Source organism: Fonsecaea monophora (assembly GCF_001642475.1).
Source record: "Fonsecaea monophora strain CBS 269.37 chromosome Unknown Scaff50, whole genome shotgun sequence".
NCBI classification, from domain to species: Eukaryota; Fungi; Ascomycota; class Eurotiomycetes; order Chaetothyriales; family Herpotrichiellaceae; genus Fonsecaea; species Fonsecaea monophora.
The window spans coordinates 50,838-65,742 of NW_019173981.1; the positions used below are offsets into that span (position 1 = coordinate 50,838).

The 14,905-nt window shown below is 52.9% G+C and overlaps 6 protein-coding genes across 6 annotated transcripts; 4 read left to right on the forward strand and 2 right to left on the reverse strand.

Annotated features, from left to right (window-relative positions):
• Window positions 1-48: 48 nt before the first annotated feature.
• On the reverse strand, window positions 49-900 carry AYO21_06878 (hypothetical protein; the record flags this gene model as incomplete). The annotated part of the gene is made up of 1 exon (XM_022656837.1): window positions 49-900. The coding sequence occupies one exon, from the start codon at window positions 898-900 to the stop codon at window positions 49-51; it is 852 nt and encodes a 283-aa protein (XP_022510799.1).
• A 1,236-nt stretch (window positions 901-2,136) lies between these two features.
• Window positions 2,137-4,966, forward strand: AYO21_06879 (hypothetical protein; the record flags this gene model as incomplete). Its single annotated transcript, XM_022656838.1, has 2 exons — window positions 2,137-2,309; window positions 2,629-4,966. 2 exons carry the CDS (start codon window positions 2,137-2,139, stop codon window positions 4,964-4,966), a joined length of 2,511 nt encoding a protein of 836 aa, XP_022510800.1.
• A 147-nt stretch (window positions 4,967-5,113) lies between these two features.
• Window positions 5,114-5,741, forward strand: AYO21_06880 (hypothetical protein; the record flags this gene model as incomplete). Its single annotated transcript, XM_022656839.1, has 2 exons — window positions 5,114-5,422; window positions 5,481-5,741. The coding sequence occupies 2 exons, from the start codon at window positions 5,114-5,116 to the stop codon at window positions 5,739-5,741; spliced, it is 570 nt and encodes a 189-aa protein (XP_022510801.1).
• A 737-nt stretch (window positions 5,742-6,478) lies between these two features.
• Window positions 6,479-7,637, forward strand: AYO21_06881 (hypothetical protein; the record flags this gene model as incomplete). Its single annotated transcript, XM_022656840.1, has 4 exons — window positions 6,479-6,701; window positions 6,759-6,841; window positions 6,906-7,561; window positions 7,619-7,637. 4 exons carry the CDS (start codon window positions 6,479-6,481, stop codon window positions 7,635-7,637), a joined length of 981 nt encoding a protein of 326 aa, XP_022510802.1.
• Window positions 7,638-8,265: 628 nt separating this feature from the next.
• Window positions 8,266-12,099, forward strand: AYO21_06882 (hypothetical protein; the record flags this gene model as incomplete). The annotated part of the gene is made up of 1 exon (XM_022656841.1): window positions 8,266-12,099. The coding sequence occupies one exon, from the start codon at window positions 8,266-8,268 to the stop codon at window positions 12,097-12,099; it is 3,834 nt and encodes a 1,277-aa protein (XP_022510803.1).
• A 1,198-nt stretch (window positions 12,100-13,297) lies between these two features.
• Window positions 13,298-14,611, reverse strand: AYO21_06883 (hypothetical protein; the record flags this gene model as incomplete). Its single annotated transcript, XM_022656842.1, has 1 exon — window positions 13,298-14,611. The coding sequence occupies one exon, from the start codon at window positions 14,609-14,611 to the stop codon at window positions 13,298-13,300; it is 1,314 nt and encodes a 437-aa protein (XP_022510804.1).
• Between the last annotated feature and the right edge of the window lie 294 nt (window positions 14,612-14,905).

Here is a 14,905-nt window from a genome sequence, read left to right on the forward strand (position 1 = left end):
TCTGCTCCTATGCTGTGATGTAGACACCCAACAGTCCCTCCCTCCTGGTCAATCGCTGACCTCTTCCGATTCATTCCTGGCCTGTTCGTATTCAGGGTTGAATACCCCATCCGACAGAGCGCCCTCCATGAGGTCTACAAACCCCTTCAATGTATCTACAACAACTGCTTCGAGCTCGTTGTTCATCTCATCCTCTGTGTTTGCGCTGGTGGTGGTGATGGCGTTGGTGCCGCTCTTCTTGTCTCCGCTGGCTCTTCCGGTCACGGGGGCAAAGCGTCCGTATCGCAGGTCACTCAGGCTGCCGACTACGTCCTTGCTCTGCGCGCGCAGTGTCTCGATCTCGTCCTTTAGATCTGCGATCTCGCAAGACAGCTCCCTTCTGGCGGCGGTCATCGCGGGGAGGAGCGTCGTCGTGGTGTGGTTGTGCTTGACGCTCGCCGTGAGCAGGGTATTCCCCAGGGTCTGCCCGCTGTGGAGTGCCGTGTCGAACCGCGTTTCCTGTTCCCCGGCGTCGTCGTCGGAACTATCGTCGTCTGCTGCCTGAGGGGGATTCTCGCCATCACCGTCTTCCAGGCGACTGTCCGCCCTCTTCCTCTTCCTGGACGGCTTCTTCGTCCCCTCCTCCCGGCGGATTTGCCGCCCCAACATCGCCGTAAGTGCGACGCTGCGGTGACACTCATTTTCGATGCGTTGTCGCACCTCGTCAATGACGATGGCCCTCTGGAATTGCAGATCCCGGTACAGTCGCTTCAGCTCGGTCGGGTGTTGGCGTGCGAAGGACGCTGCACTGGGGGGAAGGAGTGCCAGGAAGGACTTGTACGGCAATATCGTGGAGAGAGGGGATGGGTGAAGGAGGTATGATGTGAGAATCTCCGATTCCGAGGGTGTATGGGACGCCATGACGCTGGATACCTAGGGGTAGGGATGGTGGTTGCGTATCTCAAGGGTACTGAGTCTGTTGACCGAATGTCCTTCTGCCCTGCTTCTGCTTCACGGAAGGAAAGAAGTCGGTTCTGGTTCGGACTAAATGAGGTGGAGCTTTCCAGAAGTCGACGTCCCCAGAACTTATTGAGGACATCGATGGTCGTCTGTTGCGATGTGCTGAGCCCTCAGCTTCGTGGCCTGGGAACACTGACCACCCAATTATGCGCAAAACTGTCCACCTTTAAGTAGAACGAATCAAAGAGTATTAAATTTGCTTGTTTGCTGATGCGCCGAGAACACAGACCGGCTGTCAAATTTGTACCTGCTGACGAAGTCTGACTCTGGTCCCCCCCTGAAACGCTAGCCTTGTTGTGAGTGATGATGGGTTCTGATTCGTCTTGATAGACGGGCTTTGTAAGTAATGACCCGTGAGTGCGATACCGACCCCTGATCCTCTACAGCAATTGCTTGAGATCCGGATAATTCGTCGAGCGAAGAGGCAGCAGACTAGGTGACAAGGCTTGGAGGCTCAGTTCCAGATGTTCGTATTTGTTCTAATTGCGAAGATTGGGTCTTGTTCATCAGACAGCGGAAATGTCGGCGTAGGCCACAAAGCCAACTGGATAGTATCGTTGAACGTAAGATCACTGAAATGCGATCTTGTGGTATTGGTAGCAAACACGCGTCGCTACGAGGTACCCATTAGAGTCTGCTCGGGTGCGCGATTGAGATACCCAACGGAGACCTGTAGACTTACCTTTGGCACCTTGTCCTGCCTCACAAATGTCTCCGAGCAAGATCAAAAAGGATCTCTGTTCAGCCTGCCCTGTAAAGATGCTGTACCTTAGTCGTGCAAGGCAGAACAAAGCTTCACGACTTCTCGGATCGGAAAAACCTCGGATTAACCACGCGTTCTCGCTAGCCAATGAGCGCGACATTTGTCTTGGCTCTGTCACTGCGCTTCATATGGCAAGTCGCTGCCTCTCCTTTCGATGCCACGACAACGTATTCAATTTCTTCTGCTCTCTTCTTTCTTGCTTCTCCTTCTTTTCTTCTTTCTTTCTTTGTCCCCCTAGAGACTGTCTGCTCGTGTTGACAATTTCTCCTCCCTCCGCTTGGTCAAGTGCCCTGTCAGGCATATCTGCCGTCTCCAAAGTCTCCCCTTTCGTCTCGATATCCCGAGATCAACGACTCGTCTCATTCAGCATTCTCATGGCTCCGCAGTCCAACGACAATAAACCACTGTTCCAGAAGGATGAGAAGGCGCTCTGCTTCCACGGAGAGGTGCTGTATGATGCCAAAATCACAGACGTGAAGCGAACAGATCCCAAGGAGACGAAATCCCCCTTTCACTACAAGGTTCATTACAAAGGCTGGAAGAACACGTGAGTTTTGAGATTTCATCCTTGCTTACCTGTTGTCGCGTCCTTGATCTGTCAAACCGTCATTCTTTTTGTGTCAGGGAGTGTGATTGCTTCAGACAGTGTCATGTTCTGTGTGCGGGCAGCGACCCAAGTGAATATGAATTGTGCGGGCAGCTGACATATCCGACCGTGAATTTGGCACATTCACGGCCCACAGCCAGTGTGCGCTTTGTGCACTTTGTCGTACTTCACAACTCTCTTCACCACCAGAAGTTCTTTCCATCCCTTGTCCATTCTCCACTTATCCCAGCTGTTCAAAAGCTAACCGGTGCTCTTCTAGCTGGGACGATTGGGTTCCCCAAGATCGTCTTCGGAAACCAACAGAAGATAACCGAGAGTTGGCAGCGAACCTGCGCCATCAGGCTACGCTCAAAGCCAATCCCAAGATGGCCAGCAAAACCCGCCGAGGCCAAGGGTCGGAGATTGGATCTGGTAGAGGGTCCGAGGAGCGTACATCTTCTGTCCCTGCTGCCGGTGGTAGGGGATCCAAGCGTGCAAGAGACAATGATCTGGAAAAGGTTGGTGGTGATTCCCCGTCCCACAAGCGTACCCGTACCCGTGTGAATTCTTCCCGTGATTCCCGTCACAATGAATACCCCCATATCGATATGATGTCCTGGGTTACTGGATTGCCCGACGACGAGCCTGCCCAGGAGTATGCGTCGAGCTTGGAGCAGGTTCCCGCACCAAACTTGGATGTCCAGGTTCCCATTGAAGCCCAATCTATCACCAGTACTATTTGCCTGGTTGACAGTGAAACCCTGGACCAATCAACAACCATGGAAAATTTGCGACAGCGACAAAAGGAATCGAGAGACCGGCACCAACGTCCCGATATGCCTGGAAAACCCGCACCTGGGGGCAAGAAGGCTTCAAAAAAGAATAAGACACAACCATCTGCGAATACGTCCACGTCAAGCGAGTCCGATACAGAGTCGTCTCAAGATGAAAGTTCCAGTATCGACGGTGCATCAAGCGGTTTATCAGAGAAATCATCACCAGAGCCTGAAGCTGTTACACCCTGCATAAAAGACACAAAAGTTGTCAGTGGCAGAGGAAAGATCAATGTCGGAAAGAAGTCTGGTGTGGGAAAAGAACGATCAAGGGACTCACTATCCTCCGAATCTAGTTCTCTTTCCTCAGTCAGCTCTGACATCGTGAATGTCCAAGAAGATGAACTGCTCTTTGACACAGAGTTGGAAGACAAGTTTGCGGTCACTGAGGACAACAATAAGAAAAGTGACAAAAGTGAGGTCACTTCAGTCAGGAGGAGCGTTAGGACCGCAGCGGCAGTTTCTACCGCCAAGTCCAAGTCCATGATCAAGTCCATGTCCACAGCCATTCCTAAGGGGAACAAGGAAACCCGTGTTGCAGAATCACGATCTTCCGTGATCCCAAGGACAACAAAGCCCACCAACACGGGACCAGAACCCTCCAGAGGGCTCCGGAATTCTAGGACCAGCATGGCGTCCCCCCGACCTCAACAGGCATTGCGTCCTTGGAAGATCAAAGACACCACGAACTATACATCTGCAGACGTGGATCGCCTCCTTACACTGCCCGCACCCAAGGATGAGCCCGAATTCTTCAGCCAGAGTTCGCTCAGAGAACATCCGAAGATGCCAAAGCTGGCACTGATCGGTGGAACCTCGTACCTCGAAAAGCACGTCATCGACGAGGAGCTCCGAGACGCTCGCAAGAGAGGAAAGCAGTACAAGCTGGGATCCCGTGGACCAAAACAGCAACTGCCAAAGCAGTTCGAAGAGCTCCCATCCGACATCGATAGCGATGGTGAAGATCACGGGGCTGCCCCTGCAACCAGTGCCCCTGGAGAACCTTTTGAGGTTGATCCTCCCGGATCAAACACGCCACTCGATGCTCTCAAGTTCCCTTATCGCCTCATCGAGAAATTGAACCGTGATGGAGACAAATTCCCTCCAGGGTGGACCGAGGAAAATCTCAGATCTATCCCCGACGGATGTCTCGTCTGGGCACGTGAAGAACTCCTGGTCAAAATGCCATATAGTGCGCTTGAGAATCGCCCCCCCTGGGTTCTCAAGGAAGTGCCTGACAACGCACCCTTCTGGGACCAATTCGAGCGGGAGAATGAGGCGAATATCATAAATGCCTTCGTTGCGAAAGTCAAGAGACCGTCCGTTGACGACCACCGTCTCCGTACTCTGGCCGCCGTGGCTGCCGACCGTGCCTTTGAAGCTGCCGCGCAGGCAAGCCGGTCCGCTGACTCCATCGGCTTTGATGCCTCTGAATCTGCCGCACAAACAACTAGATCGACTGACACGGTGTTCCTCGACAACTCCAGCAAAGAGGCGTGCAAAAAGTGCATCAAACTTGGTGTGACGTGCGATGGGGTGAAGCTGATCTGCAATAACTGCAAATTGCAGGGCCATGAATGCGATTTTTCATTCCCGGAGCCCGAAGAATCCTGTATGCGACATGGCAGCATTCCATATCGACGACAGGAGTCTGCGAGCTTGAGTGCTAACAACGTGGAAGGTGCCTTGCGTGCCCGGCTCCCTGCTAACCGACCCATAACTGGCCTTGATGTTCTCGCTCTCGCCGCAGAAGTGGTTGAATCTGGGACAGCTCCTTGCATTTGAGGCAAACCCCCTGACCGTTCCCAGGACCCGGGATTTGGAATTGGATCCTCCCCTTTTACTTGATGGCCCCTTACCCTTTGCAACGACACGACATGATTCATATCCATAATTTTCACCCTGAAAAAGGAATACGTGCTTACTTTTCACATGACTTCACAGGAAGACGCGTTCTACACCCGTCCATCCATCCGCATCAACGTCCCCGACCACCTGAAGAATCTCCTTGTCGACGATTGGGAGAATGTCACGAAATCGCTCCTTCTCGTTCCCTTACCGAGTCAAGCTCCAGCAAACTACATCATCGACGAATATTTCAACGAAGAGAAGTTGAACCGCCTGCCTAGTTCGGCTGATGCGGACATCCTGGAGGAGTTTTGTGCTGGCTTGAAGATGTACTTTGAGAAAGCGGTCGGTAAGATCTTATTGTACCGCTTTGAGAGAAGTCAGCTAGCAGAGGTACATTATTTCCCGGGTGCTACAGTCTACTTTTCTATGCTCGTACTAATCGTGACAGGTTCGGAAGCTCTGGGAGTCCGGTCGGTACAAGGATTGGGAGGGTAAGGGTCCAGGTGATTGTTATGGGGCTGAACACCTGACGCGCATGATTGTTAACCTGCCGGAGATGATTGCTCAAACTAATATGGACGCCGAGGCTGTTGCTCGCTTGAAGACCGAACTCAGCAAGTTCACCCTCTGGCTGTCAAGAAACAGTGCGAAATATTTCTGTGCGAAGTACGAGAAACCCACTGCAGAATACATTGAGAATGCCCGCTAGGAACGGATGCAGGATTGAGGTGGAGGCGATTTGAAGGATGCGAGTCTAGAGCTGAGGTTTCTGATAGAGCTGATCACATGGGATGGGGCATGGGACATTGCCGAATGCACAACGTACCGGAGTATTGATCAGGTGTGTATCGTCCGTGACGGACGGTGACGGCGACGTCGATAGCGTGAGCGGGCAAGGCGGGCCAAGTGGGCAACTCGCTATGTAGCAAGCAACCTCGAGCAGTTTGAGCAGCAGTTTGAGCAGTTACAGTAGAACGAAAAGCTTGGCATGGATTCTCTTTCGGTTTGTTTCTTTTCCCTTTTCGCAGCTGCGGCCACAACCAGCGAGTCAGTCAAGCTGCTTTTCTCTCCAATTCTCTCCAATTCCGTTGCCTGGAAGTCGAAAGTCGACAATCTTTTTCTTGTTCCTGACACGCGATCCTCTTTCCTTCAACCATATGTCCTCCTCTTTAAAGCTACTGTCGAAAGGTATGTAGTGAACGCACGTAGCCCTTTACCCCTGTTGCGTCTTATGATGAGAATCCAGCTGGCACCAGTCTGAGAAGACTTGTACTCTTTACATGCGGATCAGCTTTACATGGCTTCAAGCCTTCAACCTGAACATTGCACCCCTTTTAAACACAAGTTCACAAGTTTGACTCGGTGAGCCCTGAGACTGATCTGTGTTATATCGACAACAGGAACTCTCCTCTGACACCCTGAACACCACTTGCTCCCTCTCCTACAATGGTCCTCCACAACCCGAACAACTGGCATTGGGTCAACAAAGACGCTGGCCCCTGGGCCAAAGACTACCTAGACACAGAAGTCAAGAAGGTTTCGGCGGAAGAAAATGGTGTGTCAGCAAAGATCACCAGATTGATCTCCATGGACGGTGATGTGGAAGTGAGCCAGCGGAAGGGAAAAGTCATCACAATCTTTGATGTTGCATTACAATTAGAATATGAAGGTACACCACTCCGTTGCATGTAAACGTGAGAAGAGGTTGCTCATTTGTGACCAACAGGCAAAACGGAAGAAGGTACCGATGTCAGTGGGAGCATCAGAGTCCCTGAATGTGCATATGACACCCAGCCAGATGACTATGTGGTATGTACTCGTGTTGCGGCATCATGCAAAATTCTGCTCAGGACACGACTGACAACTTGTGCAGTTTGAAATTGATATATACTCGGAGAAGAAAGAGAAACAGCCCGTTAAAGACCTTGTCCGATCGAAGTTGGTTCCTCAACTTCGACAAGTGTTTGCTAAATTCGGGCCTGCCCTGATTGAAGAGCATGGAAAAGACCTTCAGCACGCTCCTGGCTCTAACCCTTCGAGCGGTTTCGCAACTCCCACGTGGCATCCCGAAAAAGAACGGAAGCCTCTGTCTCCTGCCCCGACAACAACTTCCACAAGCGGCAAATCGTCCGTCAATACGACTACTGTCACTGCCACGGACGAATTTCGGACTACTGCGGAAGAGATGTACCAGACATTTACCGACCCCCAACGACTCGCGGCATTCACTCGTGCGCCTCCTCGACTATTCGAAGGCGCCAAGGTGGGCGGGAAGTTCTCCATCTTTGACGGCAATGTCACTGGAGAGTTTGTCGAACTGCAGCCGCCCAAGAAACTTATTCAGAAATGGAGATTAGCGCAGTGGCCGGAAGGACACATGAGCACTCAGGAAATTTTCTTCGACCAGAACGATGTTGACCGAGTAACTAATATGCGTGTGACCTGGACTGGGGTGCCGGTAGGGCAAGAGGAGGTGGTCCAGAGAAACTGGGAAGGCTACTACGTTCGCAGCATCAAGCAGACCTTTGGGTATGTCTTACACACTGACTGAGATGTTTGTGAACGTCTTGCTAACTATATGATCAGCTTTGGAACCATACTATAGGTTGCTATCGCTCGACGGGCTTTCAAGCTGCATTTTATATCAAGCAAGGCGACCGGAGTGATGAGGATCGGCCAGCAATTGCATACATATTCTTGGTGACTTTGTACCATTCTAGACTTCTTGGGTTGGAAAAGGTCCAAGACGACGAGCCCACGCAAGGACAAGATTTGATAACGATTGAACGCAATACTATACGAAAAGTAAGATCAAAACATGTTTCGATCCGGATGTTTTCTTTAGCTGTGTTTTTCCAGGTTCTTGTTATCCCCACGATCGAATCAGTGTTTTTCTGTGATTGTGTGGCTGCAGGGAACAGGGGGCGAAGAGATGAAGGGACAAGCATCATGATATGCACGACAAGTTTTCCCATAACGTCATTTCACCCCCTCAACAGCCGCCAACTTGGATCATTGACATGAAGAGAGATATGCACCGCCACACTTTCGTCTCCTTTGCGACTATTTGTTTGTTGTGCTTCTGACCTGTCTGCAGCTTTTCGCTTAACCTGCTAGCCTCTGCTGCTGAAGCCTCTCGAGTGTTTGCAATTTGGCTCGGGTCTATTCGAGTGTGCCTGAACGCCATAGTATATCACTGGGTGGCAGGGTGAACTGAAGCAGCAGTGGCCATCATGGCTGAACAACCCGCTTCCGAGCTGGCTGCCAAAGCCCAGGCGAACAGTGCGGACGAGACGGACCTCGCCAGCATCCTAGACCCAGCTCAACGTGCCGATCTCACACTCCTCATCGCCAGCGTGACCGAGTCAATGCGCAAAGTGATTCTTGACAACTTCAGCTCAACAGCAGGGCTAGACAAGACGCTTCTTCGTGAAGGTATGACGGAGGACGAAAAGATGATGGCGGTGGACCCAGCCAACGTCGACGTCTCTGCCTATGACCGCGAACGTAAGATGAAGGCGGAAATCGACAAGGATTTGGCGACTTTGAAGATGAAGAACCTCAAGAAAGATTCTCTCAAGGCCTTTGACGAATGGCGTGAGCAAGTCATCCTGCGGGTTGGCCAAGTCGTCAACAGTGAACGCACTGCCCAGGAACAGGTTCGGAAGGGTGCCAAAGCTGCCTTGTCAAGGCCCCAAGTGCCAACGACCACCGGGAAAGTCATGGAGGTTGGGTCTAGGGTTGTCAATCTGAAATTTAAAGACCTGTTCCCGCCCACCAAAACTCCGTTGACGAAACTGCCTATGGACAAGCGAACGCTGGTTCTTCATTCTCTGCTGCTTCTGCTCCTGTCTCTGGAGCACTACACTGCCTACTCTCGGATCCTGCTGCTCAACCTGACGTCGTCTTTGAAGCTACCCCTGAAGACTTTTGAGCAGGACGAGTATGCAACGGCCAAAGGCTTACTCGAAGCAGCTAAAGAGCTGACCGCTGACGAGGAAAAGATGAGGAAGATCAAGGAGAATGAAGAGACCCGGAAGTGGAGAGTTCGCTATGCGACGGCGGCTGGGGCGGCAGTCCTTGGTGTCACTGGTGGGATGGCCGCCCCTCTGGTGGCTGCAGGCGTCGGCTCTGTCATGGGCGGGCTCGGACTTGGTGCTACATCCGCGGCCGCCTATCTGGGCTCTGTGGCCGGGAGTGCCGTCCTCGTTGGTGGACTGTTTGGTGCGTATGGTGGGCGTATGACCGGTCAGATGATGGACTCGTACGCGCGCCAAGTGGAAGACTTTCAGTTCCTGCCTGTCCATGGCAGTAGCGAGAAGAAGACCAGCGAGGACGAAGCTCAAGGTGCCCAAGAAGCTAGCGAACACGACCATAAACTTCGCGTCACCCTGGGCATCTCTGGTTGGTTGACCGAGAAAGAGGAGGTGGTCAAACCGTGGCGTTCCTTAGGGACGGGCGCCGAAGTCTTTGCATTGAAATACGAACTGGAGGCGCTGCTGAACCTGGGAAATGCCATGAACGGCATGGTCCAGTCGGCCGCTTGGGGGTACGCACAGAAGGAGATCATCTCGCGGACCATCTTCGCAGAACTTGCTGCAGCGATGTGGCCAATGGCCTTGATGAAGGTCGCCAGAGTCATTGACAACCCCTTCAGTGTTGCCAAAAGCCGTGCCGATAAGGCAGGCGAGGTTCTGGCAGATGCCCTGGTCAATCGCGCCCAAGGTGAGCGACCCGTCACTCTCATCGGCTACTCGCTTGGAGCCCGCGTCATCTACACCTGTCTCATGAACCTGGCGAAGAGAAAGGAATTTGGGATCGTTGAGAATGCGGTCATGATCGGTTCGCCAACGCCCAGTGATACCAGCGACTGGAGAATCCTGCGCAGCGTCGTCGCTGGCAGGCTGGTCAATGTCTTCTCCGTCAACGATTACGTCCTCGGATTCATGTACCGCACGTCAGCCATCCAGTACGGCGTGGCTGGACTGCAGAAGGTGGAGGGTCTGAGCGCCGTCGAAAACTTTGACGTCTCGGAGGATATCAGAAGCCACCAGCGCTACCGCTATCTGATCGGCGCAATCCTCAAGAAAATCGGGTTCGAGGATATCGACATGGCCGCTGTGGAACGGGAACGACAGGAGCTGGTGGAGATGGAAAAGGAGGAGGAGAAGCAGTCTGTTGCTGCTCGGAACAGATGGTTGATGCGAAGGGAGTCACATGGCGGCAAGGTAGACGAGGCCGCCGAGGGAGAAGAAGAGGCCGAAGAGCTGGAAAAGAAGATCCAAGAACAGACCAAGAAGAGCCTGGTCACCCGGGCGATCGAGTATTTCTACGTACCCAGTGTGCCAGCCGCGAAAGATGCGCAGAAAGCTGCCGCCAATCTCCAAAAGTCTGGACAAGATCCCGGCCAGGTTGGCGATGTTGCAGGTCAAACGGCCAAAGGTGCTCCGGCTGCGACAGAGAGCTATGCCACCTATATCTACAAGCATCTGCCGAGTATGCCACATATCAACCGATCCAGTCCCAGCACGATCCAGAGGCCGGACACTACCGACACCAGCAAACTAACCGACGAAGCAACCAAAGGAGCAGAGGCAGCAACAAGCCAAACTCAAAGCTACGTCCAGCAAGCCTCGCAATATCTGCCTTCTCTGGCCAGCATCACGTCTCTTCCAGGCACCGGCAAGAAGAAATCCCGTGCACCCCCTAAACTTGCGACAGCAAAGGCGACGGACTCTGCCAACAAGGCAGCAGAGACTACCATCGCCGCCGCCAAAGGCACAGCAGGCACAGTATCCGACGCGGTCGCACCGACTGTCAAAAATACATTGAATCCCAAGGATAATCCGGCAGTAAAGTCGGCCAACCGGGCCACTCGTGAGGCTCCAATAATCCATCAAGCAAAAGATCGCACGCCGGCGCCAGTCCGGGATATAACGGGTGACGTAGTTGAAGCGGCAGGCACGACGGTGCAGAATACGGCTCAGAGTGTGCAAAGCGGGCTGGATACTGCGATGTTGAAAGCAGACGAGACGGGCAAAACAGCACAAGGCGCACCAGCAACAGGTAAAAATACAGCGGATGCTGCTGTCCAGAGTGCGACGAAGACAGGGCAGAGCTACACGTCCAGAGCAGCGGCATATCTACCGAGCATGTCGAGTATGGGGTTTCGGGGGCCAGTCAACAAGGATCGGAAGAGACCACCACCGCCGAAACTCGCAAAGAGGTCGTCCGATCGCTCAAAGGAGAGTTTCACCACCAAGCCAGTAGAAGAAAGACCAGGACTGGAGAAGAGATCGTCAGGAATCAAATCACCACCCAAGCTCGATAGGATTTCTTCTGGAGTCAAGTCACCACATCTCCCAACACTGGACAGAACTCCTTCCGGTGTGAAATCCCCTCCCGCCAAACTGGATCGCCTTCCTTCTGGCGTCAAGTCACCATCTCTTCCGAAATTGGACAGAACCCCTTCTGGTGTGAAATCTCCTCCAGCGAAACTCGATCGTCCTCTGTCTGGGATCAAGTCCCCCCAGCTTAAACTCGTCCCGTCGGGGTCAGGGGTTCCCACTCCGCCTACTTCAGTCCCGACACCGAGTCTCATACGGCAAGTCAGCAGTGGTGTGCGATCGCCGCCACCAAAGCTGGGACCGCGGAAGAGCTCCAGTCAACAGGTTCAAGTCCCCGCCGCCCCGACTCCTACAGCCATCGGCGAGAGGCTGGCTAGTCTCTCCCAGGATGCCACAGCGGCGGCTAAGCGGGCTGGGAATGCTGCCACAGGCACGATGACGGGGAGCGCCAGACAAGGAGAGAATTCCACAAAGTATACAGATGCGCAGAATCAGAGAGGAGCTCAACACATTTCAAGTCCGGTAGCCACGCCTTCTATCCCTGACCGAGGCACTGCTCCTACAGCTGGCGTCGGTTCTACGTCGGGCATTGCCTCATCGGCCACGAATGCAGCGGGCAAGACAAGCGAGGTTGGCAGGAACGCAGCAGACAGCGCTATGAGGACTGGTGGTGGTCTGGTCTCAGGCCTAGGACGGACAGTTGGATTTGGAAGAAGTTGATCAGGATCGGCAATGTAATGCAGTGGTGAGGAGCTGGGATCAAACGAGAATGGCTTCAGGCCACCGAGAGATATCCAGATGGACGGCTTTGAGAGGGAACATGTCCGAAGAGTATGTACCACTTTGAATATGGACCTGTGGATATTCTATCCAAGCCTTGGTCGACCGACACCTGTTGATCTTGATCCAATCCTCTATTTCGCTATACAGTTGTCACCAACAATCACACACACATACTTACCACGCATGGATGTATGTATAGGAGGAATATCCCAACCACTGACCCACTTCCAGACACTTCCTCCCTCTCCACGTCCTCTCCTGTCGAAAGAATCTTGGCGTGAAACAATCACGATATACCGCCAGAATAGGCAAGTATTCCACCAACACCACCACCACCACCACCAGCCAGCACCTAAGTCACTTGACTACCTACTGCATGTGAAGATGTGAAGATTCAAAAATACCCACCCATATATATTACACCACCGAAAAAATCCAGCAAGAATCGCAAAGACCCCTACTTTGAGAAAGAGACTGAAAAAAAAAGAGTCAACAACACACACACACAATAACAAAGTGAGAGAAAGAGACTTGTAGAGTCAACAAAAAAGCGATGGACAAAAAAATGGGTTTCAAAGTAGGCGAACCTCCGGAATCGAACACCTTCCGAACCTTCGAACATTCGAACCTCCTCCTACGGCGATTATGCGGAAAAAACACTGCCTCCCTCTGGGGACGGCGGGTTTCACTTACCATCCACCTCCTAAGTAAATAGGGGCTGGGTGGAAAAGTTTTTTTGGTGCGGAATATAAACGTCCAGGAGAGGGTGGAGGGAAGGAGCGAGGGATATGATCATGGAGCACATATGTGCGTTATGGTCCATGGGTAGATCAAATCATGGTAGAATCTTATGGAAACTCTTCAACGGGGACTGAATGAGAGAAGGGAAGGAATGAATGCATCCAGATATGTCGCCCTGGTCGTTATTATCCATGCTATGACAGCGTGTATTTGTTCTTGTACAGCCATGTCTCCCGTGTTCCATATCTCATGTGTCCATGGCTCCAGTTTTGTTATCCCAGGGGCCCAGGTCCATAATCCCGTTTACATAACCTACGTCGTCATGTCCAGCCATGTCCCGCTGACTCGATTGTAAGGTAATAGCTCTCGAAGGGGCACGCGGCTTGGCAGCTCTTTAACGGCCGTAGCCCGTCTGCGCTGAAGGCTCGTCACCGACCAGAATATCCAGCTTGCCCCGGACGGTCTTGACACTGACTGAATTCCGGTTGCTGTCGCCTTGTCGGCCCACTATGCCACCAACGACTTTCTCCACGGCCAGGTCCTTGCCCTCGAGTTTGATGTCCCCGACAATGCCGCGCGCATCGACCGTGCCTTGGAAGTTGGCGGGGTACGTGATCAGCTGGTCGCCCGCCACGGACGTGTGGGATGCCTCGAACAATCGCTCTGCGGCGATGGAATCGACAAAGACACGCGAGTCGCCCGACGCAATTCGAGTCGAGAGTGTGGCTCGCGTTGTCGCAGACTTGAAGGCCACGTTGACGTAGATGTTGCCACTGCCGATGTCGATGTTGGTCGAATTGTAAATCGCCAGGCTGCCGTTCAGGTGCCCGTGGCCGAGTTGGATGTGGGTCGAGCCTTGGTTGCCCGAAGAAATGGAGGGGATGTTGAGTGTCACATTGCCTCTGCCTATGTTGACATTGGTCTCGTAGCGTGCGTGCGTCAAGGTGCCGCGGAGGGCGCCGTTGCCGATAGAGACTTGGGTCGTGTTGGTATGCACAGGGCCTGGCTTGACGAAGCCCTTCCCAACTCGGATCGTGAAGGTGCCGATCTCCAGAGACTGGGGCAATTGGCTGAAGTCGACCATGTGGCGTGGAACGTCAACTTCGAATCGCGGAAGGGCAAACTCTCCAATAATGTTGGACGGGATCTGGATGGTGACGGCCGTGTGAGTCTCGAGTTTGCCAGACGGCGGAGTATTGATGGTGAGATGGCCATTGTCCTCCTTGATCGTGACGTCGCCGTGCTTGTCCTTCTTGTTGGTCTTGATGTCCAAGTCAATCACGACCTTGTCGGAGAACTTGGACGTTTCAAAGACGACTTTCCCAAAGACGTTTGCTCCTCGGACCGAGAGACCACTAGCCTGGGAGGGCTCGAACTCGAAGTGGGTGGTGCCGTTGAACGGTTTCCAATCATCAATAGGTGGGAACGGGTGTTGGTGATGGCCGTCATCGTCAAACAGCTGCGCGCTGTGGCCGGGAACTTGGTGATTCATACCGTGACACGGTCTCGAGAAGCTCCTGGACTGAAAACCGACGATGTTGCAGAGCGCTTTGAAGACTAGAATGGCGCCGAGGACGGTGACCACGAATCTGAGCAGTCGGCTGGTAAAACTGGTTCGTCTCGCAGGAGGTGCTGAAGTAGCTGGGGCTGGAAGGACCTCGATCTCTGGGACCTTCTCGTCCGAATAGCCAAGGGGGACGGTCGACATTTTGAAGGCCGGGATGATGTCGACACACACAAACAATCCAGGAATAGAATCTTAGATAAGGAGGGATAGAGGGCGGAGGAGTTAGATGGGGGTCAGAGAAGGATTCAACAGTTCCAAGGATATTCGCAGGAAATGAGGTGTTTGTATGGAAAAGAATGAATGCTGCCTGGCCAGAAGCAACATCATGCCATGCCACCATCCAATGCGACTGCGCAACGATGAAGTCACTGGTGCCGCCACAGTGAGACTATGACGATTGTATTGGGGCCGTCAGGTATCAAGGCAAACTTCTTA